The sequence below is a fragment of the Biomphalaria glabrata genome, chromosome 7, assembly GCF_947242115.1.
Source record: "Biomphalaria glabrata chromosome 7, xgBioGlab47.1, whole genome shotgun sequence".
In the NCBI taxonomy this organism is placed as follows: Eukaryota; Metazoa; Mollusca; class Gastropoda; family Planorbidae; genus Biomphalaria; species Biomphalaria glabrata.
The window spans coordinates 27,495,330-27,513,135 of NC_074717.1; the positions used below are offsets into that span (position 1 = coordinate 27,495,330).

Below are 17,806 nucleotides of genomic sequence, written 5' to 3' on the forward strand. Positions count from 1 at the left end.
GTATTATGGTTGTGCTATGATTGTACTTCGATTGTATTGTGATTGTATTATGATTGAGTTTTGATATATTATGGCCGTATTGTGATTCTGTGTGTTAAGACTGTACTACGATTTGTTATGATTGTATTATGATTGTGTTATGGTGGATTATTATTGTATTGAGATGTTATTATGATTGTATTATGATTGTATTACAGTTCATCTGTCACACATTTCACACTCAAATTTATACTTAAATTTTCTTGAACCTTTAGCATTGTTTGGTATGTGCACTATCTCTGACCTCGACGGATGTGTCAGAGATGGAAACAACGGTATCCTACCACCTGTCATGTCTGGCAAGGTCCTGAGTGTACCTACTATCAAATTTGGCACTGTAGAAGTTCGCGCCAAAATCCCTAGAGGGGACTGGTTATGGCCAGGTAACAGAACATGTTCAACTGCTACCTAATCATATTTGAGTGTTATGTATCGATACAGGTGTTCTTACTAAAGCCCGACACCAAATAACGTAAGTGATCCTTAACAGTGGGGTGATTGATCGATACAAGCAAAGAGTTACTTTAAACTCCCAAAAAACTTAAAATACATTTGAAATACTATCGAGAGGTGTTTTTTTTTAAATTAAGATTTCGCAATTTTAAAGATTGTAGCTTTGCTTTCCATTTTATGCGAAGGATGGTCTTAACCTCAAAATCACATTGTCTACGCTCACGGAATTTAGTGGTTGTAGGTTTGCTTTCTATTTATAGATAAGAAAGATAAGCTTAAGAACGTTTATGCAAATAAATCTATTTTTAGTTGTATAGAAGTATAAGTTTTGAATGTTCAATCAACTATTTTAAAACTGATTTCTTCCACGATAATAAAGATATTCTTAATATTTTGTTTATTAATGTACCTATTATTATTATTTCAGGGTCGTTAATTGTTTGTTTCACTAACATTCAAACCCCTTTCTCTACAGCTAAGTATAACAGGCGAGTCTAGTCGCTCTAAATGAAGTGATGTTGGTGACAAGCTTATGATGTACATTTGTTTCAGTTTGATCTCTTTAATTGAACTTGTAAACTTTATCAACTCTCTTTCTTACTAGCTCTTTAATCGATCAAAATGTAACCAATTTTATACGATACAACTATTGTGATCAATTAAAAGTATATTTAATTATCACAGAAATGTAAGTTAGTAGTAATGTGTTGGTGTCTTAGTTATGTTGTAAATATAGATCACACTTTAACTTCTGATATTGAGATTTTTTTTGTTTCTGTCAGCTATCTGGATGATGCCAGTAACTGAAGTGTATGGAACTTGGCCAAGGTCTGGAGAGATAGACATCATGGAATCCTGGGGTTAGTGTGTATTTTACTCTGTCAAAATTAAGCTACCACATGTTGGCTGTATGGTTATGTTGTATGCGCTTATGTCGCGAGATCAAACCTTGCACGAGTCCTTACCGGGCCGTCCTGTAGGAGCTTGGACTAGGACTAGGATATAAATAGGACTAGGATATAAATAGTCTTCATTACTGAACCTGAAACTTAGGAAACGAAACAAAGGAAATATAAAAAGAATACTTTTTTAAAAACCTTGCTTTGGAGTGAAATGACATGTTTTAAGTTTCACTTTAAAGGCTTTCAGCTACGCTCCTCGTCTTGCGACTTTCACACGTCTGCTGTCCTCTATGTTGACAAGTTCCATTCAAGCTTTAATACAATGGAGTTAAAATAAAAGTTGCACGAGTATGAATTCCAACTCTAACAGAACGTCCATAGCGGCAAGCCACTTGTTTTGAAACTGAGCCATTCAAATACTTATAACAATAGAAGATTTTTATTCGTCTATTGTAAGTTTAAAATTTTTAACGAAGGACCTAATTCTCTACATTATTGTGATTATGTCGCCTGTCACCGATTCAGTACATTTCCCGTATAAAAGAAATTGATTAACTTATTCACTTTTTTTTTTGCTGATTCCAGTGTTGTCATCCACAAGGAATAATTGTACAAAGTTTCAACTTGATTCAAGAATTCGAAATGTGAGAAATAATGTGTGCAAGATTCGAACCAGACAGACAGACAGACTTAAGTGACTTGATAGAAGCTCGCTAATAACAATAAAGCACCGTTTTTCTTTCTTAATAACCTCAGGCTATTAGACGTGACTAATCTGTAAACACAATTTCCATATCTTCTTGCTCAACATTTCTGGAAAGAGTTTTAATAAAAAGTTTAACTTCAGTTAGCAAGAATTTTAAGACCTTATGTAGCAGGGCCGTAATGTCTAAATATTTTAACGTGTCCACCATTACTTCCCCAAGACATGGCGCTCACAATGGATCTTTTTACAAAGCTTAGATTAACTCACTCTGTCTGTCTGGTAAAAAGTTTGTACACATTATTTCTCCCACACCCCAATCTCGGATCATGTTGAAATTTTGCACAATTATTTCTTGTACCTGACGAAACAAGAATCAATAAATAACAAGATTACAAAGAGAGTTTGTGTTACACAAACTCAGAGGCGGCCCCCGTCGAAGTCGGATCCCTGTCGGATCTGCATATTCGCAAATAATATTCAAGAGGTGATTTAATTTTGATGTAAAATTGTAATAAGAAATAAAGGAACACTGAAGAGTAACCTAAAACAAGGCTTTATTAAACTAGAACGACACATGAACTGACGAAAGAGACTTGGACTGTAGCACACTAGATCAATGTTGTGAACACATTCTCACGACGTTACACAAACATAAACAAATAGTAACTATTTCACCACATTCACCCCGCCTAGAATTAAAATAGCAAGTATAGTAATATAGTAGGCCAATAGCATAAATAAAAGAGAATGCCAGTGCCTGTAATACAATAGATCAATAAATAGTGTCGAAATATTAATTTCTCTTGTAAACAATAGTGAATGGTGATGCAAAGAAACCTAAAAACCAGTATCTGTTGTATGACTTATAAACAATTACTAGTTTCTGTTTTAAATATTAACAAATAGTGTAGTAAGTAGACATGTACGTAAGTAAGTGAAAAGTAAACTCTAATATCAGTAGCAAGAGATAAACAATGCCAGTTTATGTAGAACATATGTAGTGCAATAAAGGAACAACTCTAGACTCTATAGTTCGGTCTGGTTCTTCTCTCTCTCAAGTTGTAACGGGGTTGACTATCCTGTTCTACAGTTTGGGAGTCACTAGTGAGTTCCTGAGCGTCAAGTGGGGTATTTTCAAGAGGAAGCGCTCGGAGGTCCTCAGAGCCTACCAGGGGTTCTTTCCTTTCTTGTATCACCGTAGGGGTGTTGACTGGTACTTCCGTGTTTTGAGTTTCTGGAGGATATTCATTATCCTCACCCTGAGGGAAGAACGAAGGTTCACTTGTTGTTGTGGATGGGGAGGGGGTGGGAGCCAAGCGTCTTAGAGAGACCGTCTCCTCTTTACCGCTGGGCAACCGTACGACAGCATATTGGGGGTTGCACATCAGCAATTCGACTTCCTCCGTGAGAGGATCATACTTTGAAGATCGGTTCTCTCTTCTCAGCAACACTCTACCTGGGCTAGATAGCCAAGTGGGGATAGATATCCCGAAGGAGGATTTCCGGTTGAACCGGAAAACTCTCTCATGTGGAGTTTCGTTTGTTGCCGTAGATAGTAATGATCTAATCGAGTATAGGGCCTGGTTCAAGACAAGCTCCCATCTCGAGATCGGGAGATCGAGGTCTTTCAGTGCTAAAGTAACAGCGTTCCATAGAGTTTTGTTTAGTCGTTCAATTTGTCCGTTGCCTGAAGGATTAAAGGCGGTTGTTCTACTTGTAGCTATTCCCCTCTCGTGCAGAAAGGATTGCACCTCCCTCGACATAAAGGACGTACCTCTGTCAGAATGGACGTACTCTGGCATCCCAACAAAGGAAAACAGCTGATTGAAACACTTTATGACAGTGGATGAGGACATATCGGGACATGGGTAGGCAAATGGGAAGCGTGAGTACTCATCCACCATTGTTAATAAGTATTTATTGTGAGTAGCAGATGGGAGTGGCCCCTTAAAATCAATGCTTACTCTCTGAAATGGTTGGGTAGCTTTGATGAGGGTGCCTGAAAACTGTTTGAAGAATCTAGGCTTCAGTTCAGCGCAAGTTTTACATTGGTTTACCACTTTGCGGACGTCCTCGCAGGAAAAAGGTAAGTTCTTGGTCCGAACGAAATGGAGGAGTCTCGTGACCCCTGGGTGACAGAGGTTGTTGTGTAACAGTTTGAGGTCTTCTCCAGTCATTGCTGACGCAAAGTGGTTCCTTGAAAAGGTATCCGCCGCAGCGTTTTGTTTCCCGGGTCGATATACGACGTCATATTGGAAACAACTAAGCTCCAGTCGCCATCTTTGAATCTTTTCGTTTTTGATCTTGCCCTTGTTCTGCTGGTCAAACATAAAAGACACTAAGCGTTGATCTGTAACCAATGTGAAGGGTCTACTGATAAGGTAATGTTGCCATTTTCTCAGGGCTTCTACGATAGCGTATGCTTCCTTTTCCACTGCTGAGTGTCTGCGTTCACTATTAGTGAGTGTTCTTGAAAAGAAGGCGACAGGACGGCCGTCTTGATTAAGAGTGGCGGCAATCGCAATGTCAGAGGCATCTGTTTCGACTGTTAGTGGTCGATTGTAGTCTATCGTCGACACAGCAGCGTTTTCAAGTTCGTGTTTTAGCTGTTTAAAAGCTTGTTGTACTTGTTCAGGGGGAGGAAAGGCTTTGTTGTTCACCAATAAATGGATCTTGTTGGAGAAATTTGGGATCCATTGAGAATAATAGGACAGTAGTCCAATCACCCGCTTTTGTGATTTCATGTCTTGTGGTGGAGGTAGGTTTCTCAATGCTTGAAATCTTTCGGGGTCTGGTCTTAATTGCCCTTGTGAGATTTCGTAGCCTAGGAGGCATACTTTATTAGTCGCAATAGCACTTTTATCATTGTTGAAGGTGATACCGTACTTTTTAGCGGCGTTGAGAAATCTCTGTAGATTCTGGTCGTGGCTAATGGAGTCAAGTCCGCAGATGGTAACGTTATCCACGTAAGCGAACGTGTCCTGTAGCCCTGCCTCCTCAATTATTGTGTTGATCGTCCTTTGAAATGCGGCGACTCCGTTTGTCACTCCAAAAGGAATGCGGCAAAACTGATAAAGCTTTCCGCCAGCCTCGAACGCCGTGTACTGCTTTTCATCATCCCTGATAGGTATCTGGTGGTAAGCGCTTTTGAGGTCAAATGTACTGTACATTGAGTATTTAGATATTTCCTGCACCAGTTCATCCACTTTCGGCACGGGATACGCATCGAGGTAAGTGAATCGATTGATGGTTTGGCTATAGTCGATAACCATTCTCTTTTTGTGCCTTTCATTCGTTGTTACAATTATCTGGGCTCGCCACGGGGACGTGGAAGGCTCAATAATTTTGTCAGATAGAAGTCTCTTGATTTCAGTTTGAATGAATTTGGAGTCAGGCATAGAATATTTTCTAGATTTAGTGGCTATGGGATGGCAGTTAGGAGCCAGATTAGCGAAGAGGCGAGGGGCTTCAACTCGTGCAGCTTTCAGCGTACAGACCTGGAGAGTGCTTCGTTTTCCTTCAAATGGGATCATCAGTTTTTCGTGCTGGCTGATGAAATCTAGCCCTAAGATTACATCAGATACTAGTCCATCTAGTAGTGAGAGCTTAACACTTTCATATTGTTCATCTTTGTACTTTATTTTAGCGAAAATATGGCCGTGAGTAGTGCGAGAAAGATGTGTAGAGGCCATGTAGATTCTGTTTCTGGACGTTTCTAATTTCCATTTGTACCTTTTAGCAATTGAAGAAGATATATAGCTTTCACTGCTCCCCGTATCTACGAGAGCCTTCAATGGTACTCCATTGACGAGTATTGAAATAGTAGATTTAGTAAGACCGGACGCTGGTGTCGATGCCCAGAAAGATCCAACGGTTGTAGTCCGAGACGTGTCATCATCTGCTTTCACTATGGCTGAGGTTGTAGATTTGAGTGTCTGTCTGGTCGATTTACAGACTTTCTGGAAATGGCCCCTCTTACCGCACAAGTTGCATGTAGCGTCACGGGCCGGACATCTAAAGCGTTGATGTGGGCTGTTTCCACAAAAGAAACATCTTTTACTAGTCGCCGCACTCACCTCGTGTTCTACTTTTGTCATTGGAGAAAGGCTCTCCTCGTCGGCGCTAGCTCCACAGGGAGTTTCAGAGTGGATGTTATACGCCATGGCATGGTTATGGGCATATTCGAGTTGTCTTGCCTCTTCATAGGCGCACTGTAGAGTTAGAGTAGATTTCTCTAAGAGTCGCAGCCTTATGCTGTTTGAAGCCAGTCCAGTAATGAAGGCGTCTCTAACGAAGATATCTCTGTGTTCTTCAGCGGTGACAGCTTTGAAGTCACAGTCTTTGGCCATACTTTTAAGCTTAAGTAGGAAGGAGTCAACGGTTTGTCCGTTCTCTTGTCGACAAAGAGTTATCATGTGCCGTGCAAAAATTTCGCTTTTAGGCTTCACGTAGACATTTTGTAGAACTTTGATTGATTCTTCGAACGTTGTACACTCACTTATGTACTGAAATACGCTCGAAGAAACGTAGTTTTCTAGTAATTTCTTTTTGTCAATCTCGCAATGAGAGACTGAGGAGATGAAATTCTCAAATGTTCTGAGCCAGTGCAGCCACTTCTCGGCAGCCGATGGCGAGCTAGGCTCTATGTCTAGCTCTTTTGGCCTAAATAGACGTTCCATTTGTATTACTACTTTTACTTACAGACTGAGAATAGTGTTGAACGAAAATCCAAAAAAGATACGTGAGGCACATAGATCCATGGAATTGAAAATTTCTAGTTTAATAAATTGTAATAAGAAATAAAGGAACACTGAAGAGTAACCTAAAACAAGGCTTTATTAAACTAGAACGACACATGAACTGACGAAAGAGACTTGGACTGTAGCACACTAGATCAATGTTGTGAACACATTCTCACGACGTTACACAAACATAAACAAATAGTAACTATTTCACCACAAAAATGTTTTACACGTTTCGGATGTTCCTTCAGAGTTGAAGATAATTACTTCCTAGTCCAAACCTCCCGCAGGACGACGGGGGATGGGAGCGGGCAGGGTTTGAACCCTGGGCCATCCATAAATCTGAACGACAGTCCAGCGCGCAAACCGCACGACCAGGCAGCCATCCGATGGTCAAAAGTAATAATGTTTCAAAGATTCATTTGCCGTAAATTTAAATTTAAATTTAATAAAAAAATAGTAGATTAGTTTTAGTATATTACAACATTACAATATTGATCAAAACGTTTGGAAATGAAAATCTACACTTTTTTTTTACACTTTAAGTTTAGAAATTGAAATTCTACATCTTAATCTAGTCTATTTTAGTCTAAACTAGATCTAGAAATTCTAGATCTAGACTCTAAAATAATTTTAATTAGAATATAAATCCAGATCTAGATATACTGTAATAAAAATCTAGATCTAGTTTAAAAAATCTAGATTAGATCTAAATCAAGATATCATTCCTTTTTTAAACGCGAGTCACATAACGAGGCTTCATAAACATTACTATACCGAGTTCTTGTTTCATTTCATTTGAAGAATTAATTCCATATAACGTCAGAGGGAAAAAAAAACACTACGTCACACGGCCTAGCTAGACTAAAAATCGCCTTCATCTATAAGAGCCATTTATCGAGTGTTCATAGACTTTGGTGCACCGAGTGCGTTCTTTAAGCATTTCATTTAAAGAATTCATTCCATATGACGTCAAAGGAAAAAAAACACTACGTCACACGGCCTAGCTAGAATAAAAATCGCCTTCATCATTACGAGCCTTTTATCGAGTGTTCATAGACATTGGTGCACCGAGTGCGTTCTTTTAGCATTTCATTTAAAGAATTCATTCCATATGACGTCAAAGGAAAAAAAAACACTACGTCACAAGGCCTAGCTAGACTAAAAATCACCTTTATCAACACGAGCCATTTCTCGAGTGTTCATAGACATTGGTGCACCGAGTGCGTTCTTTTAGCATTTCATTTAAAGAATTCATTCCATGTGACGTCAAAGGAAAAAAAAACACTACGTCACACGGCTTAGTTAGACTAAAATATGTTTTCATTAATACAAGCAATTTTTTCGAGGGTTAATAGACATTGGTGCACCGAGTGCGTTCTTTTAACATTACATTTAAAGAGTCCATTCATATGACGTCAAAGAAAAAAAATTCCATTACCTCACAATAGGCTAGTACCGGTACCATAAAAAAAAATGTCTTTATTTACACGAGATATTTAACGAGGGTTCATAGACATTGGTGCACTGAGTTCTAATAGATATTATTTAAAAAGGATCAAAGCCACATTGTTTTTGCGTTTTGTCCGTCAGTCGGTCTGTCCGTTATCTTGATATAAAAAAAACAACTAAAAGTTATTAAAAATTGATTAACCTTTATTTTACGTTTCAAAACATCGCAATAAATTTTAGGTATGATCACAATTGAAAAGTTTATATAATAGATTGTTCCGGATGTTTGTATAAATAGTAAAAGAAAAAGAGAATTTCAGAAAAATGTAATACCGTTAATTACATTTTTTGGATGGTCTCGTATAAAAATTAGATGTACTACAGCCACGTGGAGAGATTTTCATACCTTACTTTGGTGTTTGGATTCTGTTTTCCTTAAAAATCGGAACATAATATTAACGATAATTAGATTTTTTAATGTTTTAGGTAGAAAGTTAAATGTACTGTAAGAGAGTAGTGAGTTAAAATATTTTTCATAAAAATCCGTAAAAACATTATTTCGTAAATGAGAAGATTATTTGTTTATTAATTAGAAGAGGGAGTTCAAACAATTATTTGGCGTTAGTAGATTTTTAAATAAATTCGGAAATTTCTGGCGACGATTTGTAAGAAACAAAATCCGGAACTTTCTTTATCTATTACAAAACTTCTATGTTATGTTTTACAAGAAAATTAAATGTCTAAAAAGTAATTTTCAGTAATCAATTCTAGTAAATTACTTTTTTAAAAAGCCTTATGGGATTTCAAACAATCATTAGGCATAATTCATGTTTTATAAAACAATATCCGGAACATTTTTACACTTAATGAAATATAAGTCAGTATAGAGATTATGATTTAGCATTAATATGCTATTTACATAAAAAACGGAACAACATATTATTGATAATGTGTTTTTGCAACGTTTAAGCATGGAAATTGAATGTAATATAAGTTAGAAGAGCAAACAAACATTTGTTGGCGTTGATTAGTTTTGCACAAAAAAATCCGGAACAATCAATTTTAGATACTTAAAACTATTGAGATGTTATGGGAGGAACATTAAAGGGTAAATCAGATTTTCAATAGCTTTTAGAGTTCTAGTTTTTTAAATCTAATCGTGACGGACAGACCGACCAACAGACAAAACGCACAAAAATAAGCTTCTTTTATTCGGATGGGGGCACTAAACAAAAAATAAATAAAATCTGATTTTTTAAAAAAGTTTAAGGAATTGGTTTAGCACCTGATCATGTTGCGACGTTACGCTACTGCACGAAAATCGCTGCATAAAAAGTCCATTAAAAAAAATGTGCGTGATATTTACATACAAAGTGCATTATTAGCCTTTATAAACAAACAGAAATGTTTTCTTTTAATTTTAGCAGCTAGTTGACCAGAAAAAACGTCTTTAACTATTATTTGTATTTGTTGTAAACATTTCCTGTACATTTTAAAAATATATTTGACTTAGTGATACTGAAAATACACAAAAATTGTCCATCTTTGTTAGCATAGTGTAACATTGCCTCCCTTACATTTACGTAATTGTTTTAGAATTGGTGTATTTTTATGAAAAACTCGCTTGCATAATTAATTTTATAAATTAAACGGTTTGCTTTTAGAAAACCAAAAGTAGCCGTTGCACCTAAACTTTTCAAGCCGGATTTAATGATGAAATAATATTTTTCATATCTCTTCTAGTTTTCGAGATCTGAGTGTGACAGACGGACAGACGGACAGACGGACATTTTGCACAAACCTAATAGCGGCTTTTTCCCCTTACGGGGGCCGCTAAAAAATTAGTTTATTAAGTATCAATAATTAATCAGTTTGTTTTGGTATTGAAAAGGGAAAAGAAATCGTTTTTTTCAGATGTAGTGGTATAAGTTGAGTAAGAACCTTGTGTGAGAAGTTTTTGCTTTCATTTAAAAAAGCGATCATGGTAACACAGATACCCCCTTTTCCACCCCCCTTTTTCTTAAAGGGAAACTCCGATGGTTTTGACAATTTTTGATATAATATGTGTTTTGATTTACAGATAATGAATATATGATTCTTTTTTTTCTTCTTTGCAATAATAACTTAGTATTTGACGTTTTCCCGGCGTAATATTCCTGCGCATCCAAAACAGTCAGACTTTCAGCGGGTTTCTATGTGACGTCACAAATGTGTTTTAATCTATTGACTTATTGTATAACAGGAGACCATACAGCAAAGTTTACATTCTCGTAAAAGAAATATACCTTGGTCTATGCAGTTAGATATAAGATCTTGTAAGCAAAGAAAAAATGCGTATTAAAAGTAGATTTACATGCTTGACTAACCACGGCAGTGTGTATTTTCTCGCCAGACCACTCAACACACAACAAACACTATCACTTGGTTGTCTTGTCATGACCGACTACACATAGTCTCGACTAGCCTTACACTGACCAGTTTGTTCACTATCACTTGGTTGTCTTGTCATGACCGACTACACATAGTCTCGACTAGCCTTACACTGACCAGTTTGTTCGAATCAGTCAGACACACGATCTATTTACTTCTCGGGACAGAGAGAGGCTTAGATGAAAATGTTATTCTTTTTTCTCGAGTTGATTATCATAATACTTTTAGATCTATCTATACATGTATATATATATATATATATATATATATATATATATATATATATATATATATATATATATATATATATATATATATATATATTAGGGGTGCACCGGCGTAGCCAGAATTTTTTTCGGGGGGGAGGGGTTAGGGGGGGTTTGTATGTATGTATATGTGTGTGTGTACATAATCTTTATTACATTCTGACCCTTCATTCTTTCGAAACGTTTATTGTGCCCTGGAATAGGTTCTTCCTGTAGCTAGAGGAAAAATTGTTCACTTCCAGGCATTGCCAACAAGGAGGTCTGGGGGAGCGCTAGGAGCTACCCCGCCGCCAAGCACTATTTCTGGTATTGAATGCCAACAAAATGCATATTCTGAGGTATCTACAGTCCATTTTCCTGCTATTAAAAAGTCTTATTTCAAAAATCTAATGTGCTATTCTTACTGACTTAGACCCTTCCGCGCCGTTCGGCGCATTTGCCGTCAAGCTGTTTCCACAAAAATCTGTCACTGGTAATGTCTGAAGTCTCTTCCCACCTGCTCTGAGGACCTCCATGAATGTGTGGCGCCAAGTTGTACTATGATGTCATCGCAACTCTTATTATGCGTAATTCATTTTATCGGAGAAAATGTCCCGCAAACCTCATGCGACGATCTGTCACAATCTTACTAAGGGGTCGACTCCCAGTTCAGCATAGGATTTCCTTGATTAAGATCCGATCTCTATAATTTACTCCTGAAATCTGTCTTAGCCATCTTTGTTAAGCCACATTTAGTGTTTTTCAATTTCGGCAGATGACTATTCACTGCACTTTATTAATGGAGCCCCGCCAATGATAGAAATGTGTAACCTCTCTTGAATACGCTCTTTCAATTAGGTTACTGTAGTTTGCTTTACATTTTATATCGAAAAGGGAAGTTTTATCGTCAAAATCATCTGTTGGGGGTTTTAAACTACAAAATCTCAGGACTTTTTTTCTCTTTTTAAATGAGAAAACCCAATTTAGCTACGATCATGGAATTTGGTAACTGTAGTTTGCTTTAGAATAATATTGAAGATAGAGATTTTCCACCTCAAAACGCTCTGTACGGGGATTTTAAACTCAAAACCCCCAATCGGCTTGGCTACGCTCAAATAATTTTAGTGTGTAATTTGCTTTTTTTTTATATTGAAGATGTATTTTTTAACATCAAACCCTTCTGAAGGGGAATTTAAACTCAAAACCCCTTTTGGCAACGCTGATAGCATTTTGAGTGCGAAATTTGCTTTTATTTTTTACATTGGAGATGTATTTTTTAGCTTCAAACCCCGCTGGCGGGGGTTTAAACCCAAAACCCCTTTGGCTACGCTCATAGATTTTAGAGTGTGTAATTTGCTTTTTTTTTTTTTATTAAAGATGTATTTTTTAAACTTCAAACCCCGCTGGCGGGGGGGGGGGGGGGTTAAACTCAAAACCCCTTTGGCTAAGCTCATAGATTTTAAAGTGTGTAATTTGCTTTTTTTTATATTGAAGATGTATTTTTTAAGCTTCAAACCCCGCTGGCGGGGGGTTTAAACTCAAAACCCCTTTGGCTACGCTCATAGATTTTAGAGTGTGTAATTTGCTTTTTTTTTATTGAAGTATTTTTTAGCTTCAAACTCCACTGGAGGGGAGTTTAAACTTAAAACTGAGTCAAAGCCCATATAGCTACGCTCATAACATTTTGAGAGCATAATTTGCTTTTTTTTCATATTGAAGAGGGGGTTTATGGTAAATTTTGGAGGGGGTTTTAAAATCAAAATCTTCCTTAACTGTGCTTTTGGAATTTGGGGATTGTCGTTTGAATTATTATTTTTTTTTTGCTTTATAAAAGAAGGGGATTTAACTGTAAAAACCCCAGGTAGGGGGTTTTAAACTCAAAACCCCATCGCGGGGGGGGGGATTTCATTTCGGGGGGGGGGGGGTTGAACCCCAAATTCCCCCCGGCTACGCCCATGAACTGTATCATAGCTCTGGACTTGGCCGCCACTAAGCCTAACAGCCTAACAGCTACTGTAAGAATGAAGCGATACGATTGGTCAAATCTCGTTTCTCTTTCAGTATTGTTGAGGGAAGTGACGTATGAACTAGCTTCAAACAAAATCTCATAGAACCCCGTTTTTTTTTTGAGATGTCAAGAATTTACTGACTAATTATTAAATATAAATGTTTCTAAGCATTTAAATAAAAAATGGTAAAATGTTTACTATTACAACTTTTTACGCAGAATTTAAATATGTCAATAACTCAAATTTGAAAAACCATCGGAGTTTCCCTTTAACTGGTCCAGACAAGTGATAGGATCAAAGCGCATTGAGAAAGCTGAAAGCATGAAATTATGCTAAACAAAAACAATTAGTAAAACATATTTGTAATTGCACATTTGTATTGTTACTAGTCTAGATCTATTACAAATTTAAAGATATGACTGATCCAAATCATTGATAAATTACACTTAATATAAGCTTTGTTTTTTTAAAGTATTTTTTAAATGCTTTTTCAGGTAACATTGGTGATATTGGCGTTAAGACGGTGACCAGCACACTTCACTGGGGACCATCAGCTGACCAGAACAGAGCGAGTACCACTCACGGAGAACGGTAAATGTATCAATTCTATGTTTTATAGCTCTTTCAAGTGAAGTATCTCATAGTACCCTGCTTTCCCCTATGAACACATATGACACCATTTTGAAAATGTTTTTTTTTTTGGTTTTAAGGAAGTCCAGTAACTGGCACAACGACTTCCATGTTTGGAGACTAGAGTGGACACAGGAGCACATTTTGTAAGTCCTTGCTAGTAGACACTTTTGACTCGAAGACACATTAGTCTTGTAAAAAGTTTTGTCTTGAAAATACATTAGGTTCTAAGACACATTTGGCTCGAAAACGCTTTTTGGCTAGAGGACAATTTAAACTAAAGGATCACTTTTGGTTCGAAAGCACTTTAGTCACTTTTAGTAGAAGAGTGAATTCATAGAGCCTTAAAAGGACATTCTGTGTTTTAATAAGAATAAATAGCGGGAAAAAATGAGCTAATATATTACTTAAACCATTTTTTTTTGGTTGATTATATTTGGGTCTATTATATATACCTTTAGGACGTTTGTAGACAACCAGCAGATCATGTCAGTTACTCCCCCTGACGGTGGATTTTGGCAAAAGGGAGGCTTTTCAGGCTACAATTTATGGGCGTCCGGTAGCAAGATGGCTCCATTTGATTTAGATGTAAGTAACTATCTCTAATAGTTTTACAAAGGTTGGTCAGCTGTATTAAGAAGGAATTTAAAATAAAATTTGTTTTTCTTATGTGACTTGTTAAAATATGATCGCTGTGGTAGGAAATAGTCTTTGCTTCTTCAGATGCTTACATCTTAGAATGGGAAAAAAAAAGTAAAAAAAAACAACAAACAATTACTTAGCACCGAGACAGAAAACCTTGACCTTAGAGACCAGAACTCAGATCTTGAAGTAGAGCCCAAGTTTTGTGTTCTTTCCAATGAATAATCTTGTATAGAACACGAGCATTTCTTTGAACTTCTAACAGACGTTCTTATGCTGGAACTGAATTGTGCCATTTGATAAGCCTGGCACATGAGCAGACAGACACGTTGGAACTATCAAAACATCAATGTATACAAGAAATTACTAGTTAGTTTTTATTTCAATAATTATTTTTTACAAAGCTTATATCTACCCACCCTGTCTGTCAGTCTGTCTGTCTGATCAAAAGTTTGTACACGTGATTTCTCCTACACCAGTCTCGGAACAAGCTGAAATTTCGCACAATTATTTATTTTACCTAACCAAATAAGAAGCAATAAAAAAAAAATTACCAATTAGTTAACTCACTATTGGTAATTAATTATTGTTTGGTATCTTGAACAATGGAAAGAAATCGTACTTGACAGATGTGGTGGTATAAATTGAATTAGTCCCCTTAAGGACTCCTGAACCCTGAGTGAAATTTTTTTTAATGCATTTGAAAACGATCATGTAAACATTCACCAAGATACCCCCCCCCCCTTTCATCTTCCCCCCTTTAAAAAATGGTACAAACAAATGAAAGGATCATAGCGCTTTGACAAAGCTAAAAGCTAAACAAAAACAAATGGTAAACAATATTTATAATTGCACAGATTTATTATGTTTAGGTCAGTGGCATATAAAACTTAAAAAGAAAAAAAAGAAAACAACAACAATCACCCACACAAGACCCCAGATAGCCCTTTGCCTTCATAAAGCTTCATAATAGACGGAATGAAAAAAAAAAAAAATCTCGTATGAAAAAGTTTATTTTGATTTCGTTCATTTCCAGTTCTACATAATGTTTAACGTGGCTGTGGGCGGCACCAAAGGATTTTTCCCGGATGGAAATCACTACGACGGCGTAACTAAACCATGGAACAACAACTCCCCTCGAGCTATGGAAGAGTTTTGGAGAGCTCACGGAGCCTGGGGGCCTACTTGGCAGGGCGACAACTCTGATCTGATCATAGATTACGTAGAATTTAAGAGTTTATAATGAAATACAGACATACTACAGAATAAGTATTCTCAATGTTATATTAAAACCAAGCCCCAAAGACAGTAGGGGGTTTAGATGTCATTGAATATTTTAAATTTTTTGTATCGTTTCTGATGTTCTGATATGACCTAATAGTAAGATAATAATAATAAGGCTTGTCTTATCTTATGCAGTATTTCCCGTGGCTACGTCGCTCCAACTGCGACCTACATGCTTTGTCACACCCAGTGCAGACATAACCATTGTCCGCCGGTACTAAGATAATCCGCAACAAACAAACCGCATGTGGTCACCTCTTGGATAAAAACATTGCCAAGAAAGCTATACAAATTTTAAGTATAAAAATACAGCCTCTTCTACACAATCTTAACTTTTTACCATTACAAAGAAGAAGATAGAAGATTTCGTTCCTTAGATTGATAAATCAATAAATAAGATTGAACTTTCTGTTGTAAATTTTTATTTGATGTTCAGAGAAACTTGAGAAAGAATGCATATTTGGTGTGCTATCGTATTAATTGTTGGCTCTAATAATGTATTGTAATGTGTAATTCACGATTGTAAAACAGAGTTCCTTACGGATAATAAAGATTATTATTACTATTATTATTATTATCCAATATTTTTTTGAATCCTAACTAATGAATGTAATACTTTTATATAAAAGTGCAGACATACCTATAAAAAAACAAGGTTACAAAAGACAGTTTGTGTGGAAACACAAACTCAAAATCGGCCCCCGAAATGGTTCACCCAGGAAGGCTTCAATATTTTCAGAAAGAACATCCGAATGAAATTATATCAAAGACAAATGACAGATAAGAATGGAGAAAGTGTGTAGTGCCCCAACGGTCCAGCAGATCAAAGGTTAGGTGAAAGTGAATGTAAAGTTAGATGTGAACCTGACCTAACTAGTTCCCTTTCACACCTTGTGGTCTATGGGGCAGATGATCTGTTTTTGTGGCCTACGGTTAACGAGGGTGTCATGTAGCCAGCACAACGACCAACCGCCATTACTTTTCCCCAACTAATGTTAGGTACCCATTAGAGCTGGGTGGACTCAGAGGCGCCCAAAGATTCCTAAGTTTGAAAATCCCAGTCTTCACCAGGATTCGAACCCGTGAACCCCGTTTCGGAAGCCAAGCGTATTACCGCACTGCTACCGCGCCTCCCCTGGCCTAACTAAAGTCTTATAATTGATGATAGTTTTGAAAAGGCCAATCTCATTTTGGAATTTTATAGACAGTAAAGATTTCCTTATAAAAAAAATGTTAAGAAAATGCATTTTACAAGATTACTATTCGTTTTAAATTATGTCTAACTTATAATGCATACTAAATAGATTTTTTCTCTTTAAAAAAATAGTAAATATTTGTTTGTGTGTAAATATAGATCTAGTACTTAGTATAACAGAACTTACATAACTTAACAACACAAATATAAAAACAAAAATTTTTGACAAAAAATCTACAACCGTTTACATAAATGTTTAAAAAATATGGAATATCGCAGTCTCCCCTAATAAAGAGCCTCAAGTGTTTAAGTGCTTAAATAGTTAATAGTTGTAAAAGTGGTGTATTTTTATGAAAAAACTGCTTGCAAAAGTGATTTAAAAAATTAGATTTTTCGCTTTCAGAAAAGAAAAAAAGTAGCCGTTGCATCAGAACTTTGAATGGCCTAAATGCCCTAAAATATTGTGACGTCGGATTTTCACTATCTTTTCTAGTTTACGAGATCTAAACGGGACGGACGGACAGACAGACAGACATTTCACACAAAACTAATAGCGTGTTTTCCCCTTTCGGGGGCCGCCAATAAATTATAGCTGCATTTGATAATAGCTAAAGAACATAGCCTACACCCCGAAATTCACACAATTAGTTTTATTAACTTTATTTAGCCAATAGCGTAGAGAGTATTTGTCATCACTTAGTGTAAAGAAAGCGCTAGGGGACCTTGGCAATGTAACTATAATGACATATACGTCAATGAAATTGTTAGAATGATAATCACTAATGAGAAAGACAATGTCTCCCTTAAAAAAAGTTTAAAAGTTTATATATATATATAAATGTTGCCAAATAAAAGTTGTATTTCTTTTTAGTTGTAGCAAATATTGTGTAGTGCAATAATTAGTGCACAGAATATTGCTCTTTGATGTATTTTTGTTTTTAAATTAATGTATTTTCATATTTGCATATTTAATTTAAAAAAAAGAAAAGAAACATAATATACAGGCTAGGGTGAAAACAAAATCTTTTCTAGTTTTGGATTGAGATCTGAACGGATAAACGGACGGATCAAACTAAG

General features: G+C 36.4%; 1 protein-coding gene across 1 annotated transcript in view; it reads left to right on the top strand.

The window, feature by feature from the left end:
* LOC106052035 (beta-1,3-glucan-binding protein-like) overlaps positions 1 to 16,102 on the top strand; it is a 35,130-nt gene extending 19,028 nt beyond the window's left edge. The window contains exons 8-13 of the mRNA XM_056036152.1: positions 255 to 422; positions 1,275 to 1,352; positions 13,473 to 13,569; positions 13,689 to 13,754; positions 14,070 to 14,196; positions 15,287 to 16,102. Coding sequence (XP_055892127.1) covers positions 255 to 422; positions 1,275 to 1,352; positions 13,473 to 13,569; positions 13,689 to 13,754; positions 14,070 to 14,196; positions 15,287 to 15,493 — 743 coding nt within the window. The 3' untranslated portion in view covers positions 15,494 to 16,102. The remainder of the gene's footprint in view (positions 1 to 254; positions 423 to 1,274; positions 1,353 to 13,472; positions 13,570 to 13,688; positions 13,755 to 14,069; positions 14,197 to 15,286) is intronic.
* The last annotated feature ends 1,704 nt before the right edge of the window (positions 16,103 to 17,806 follow it).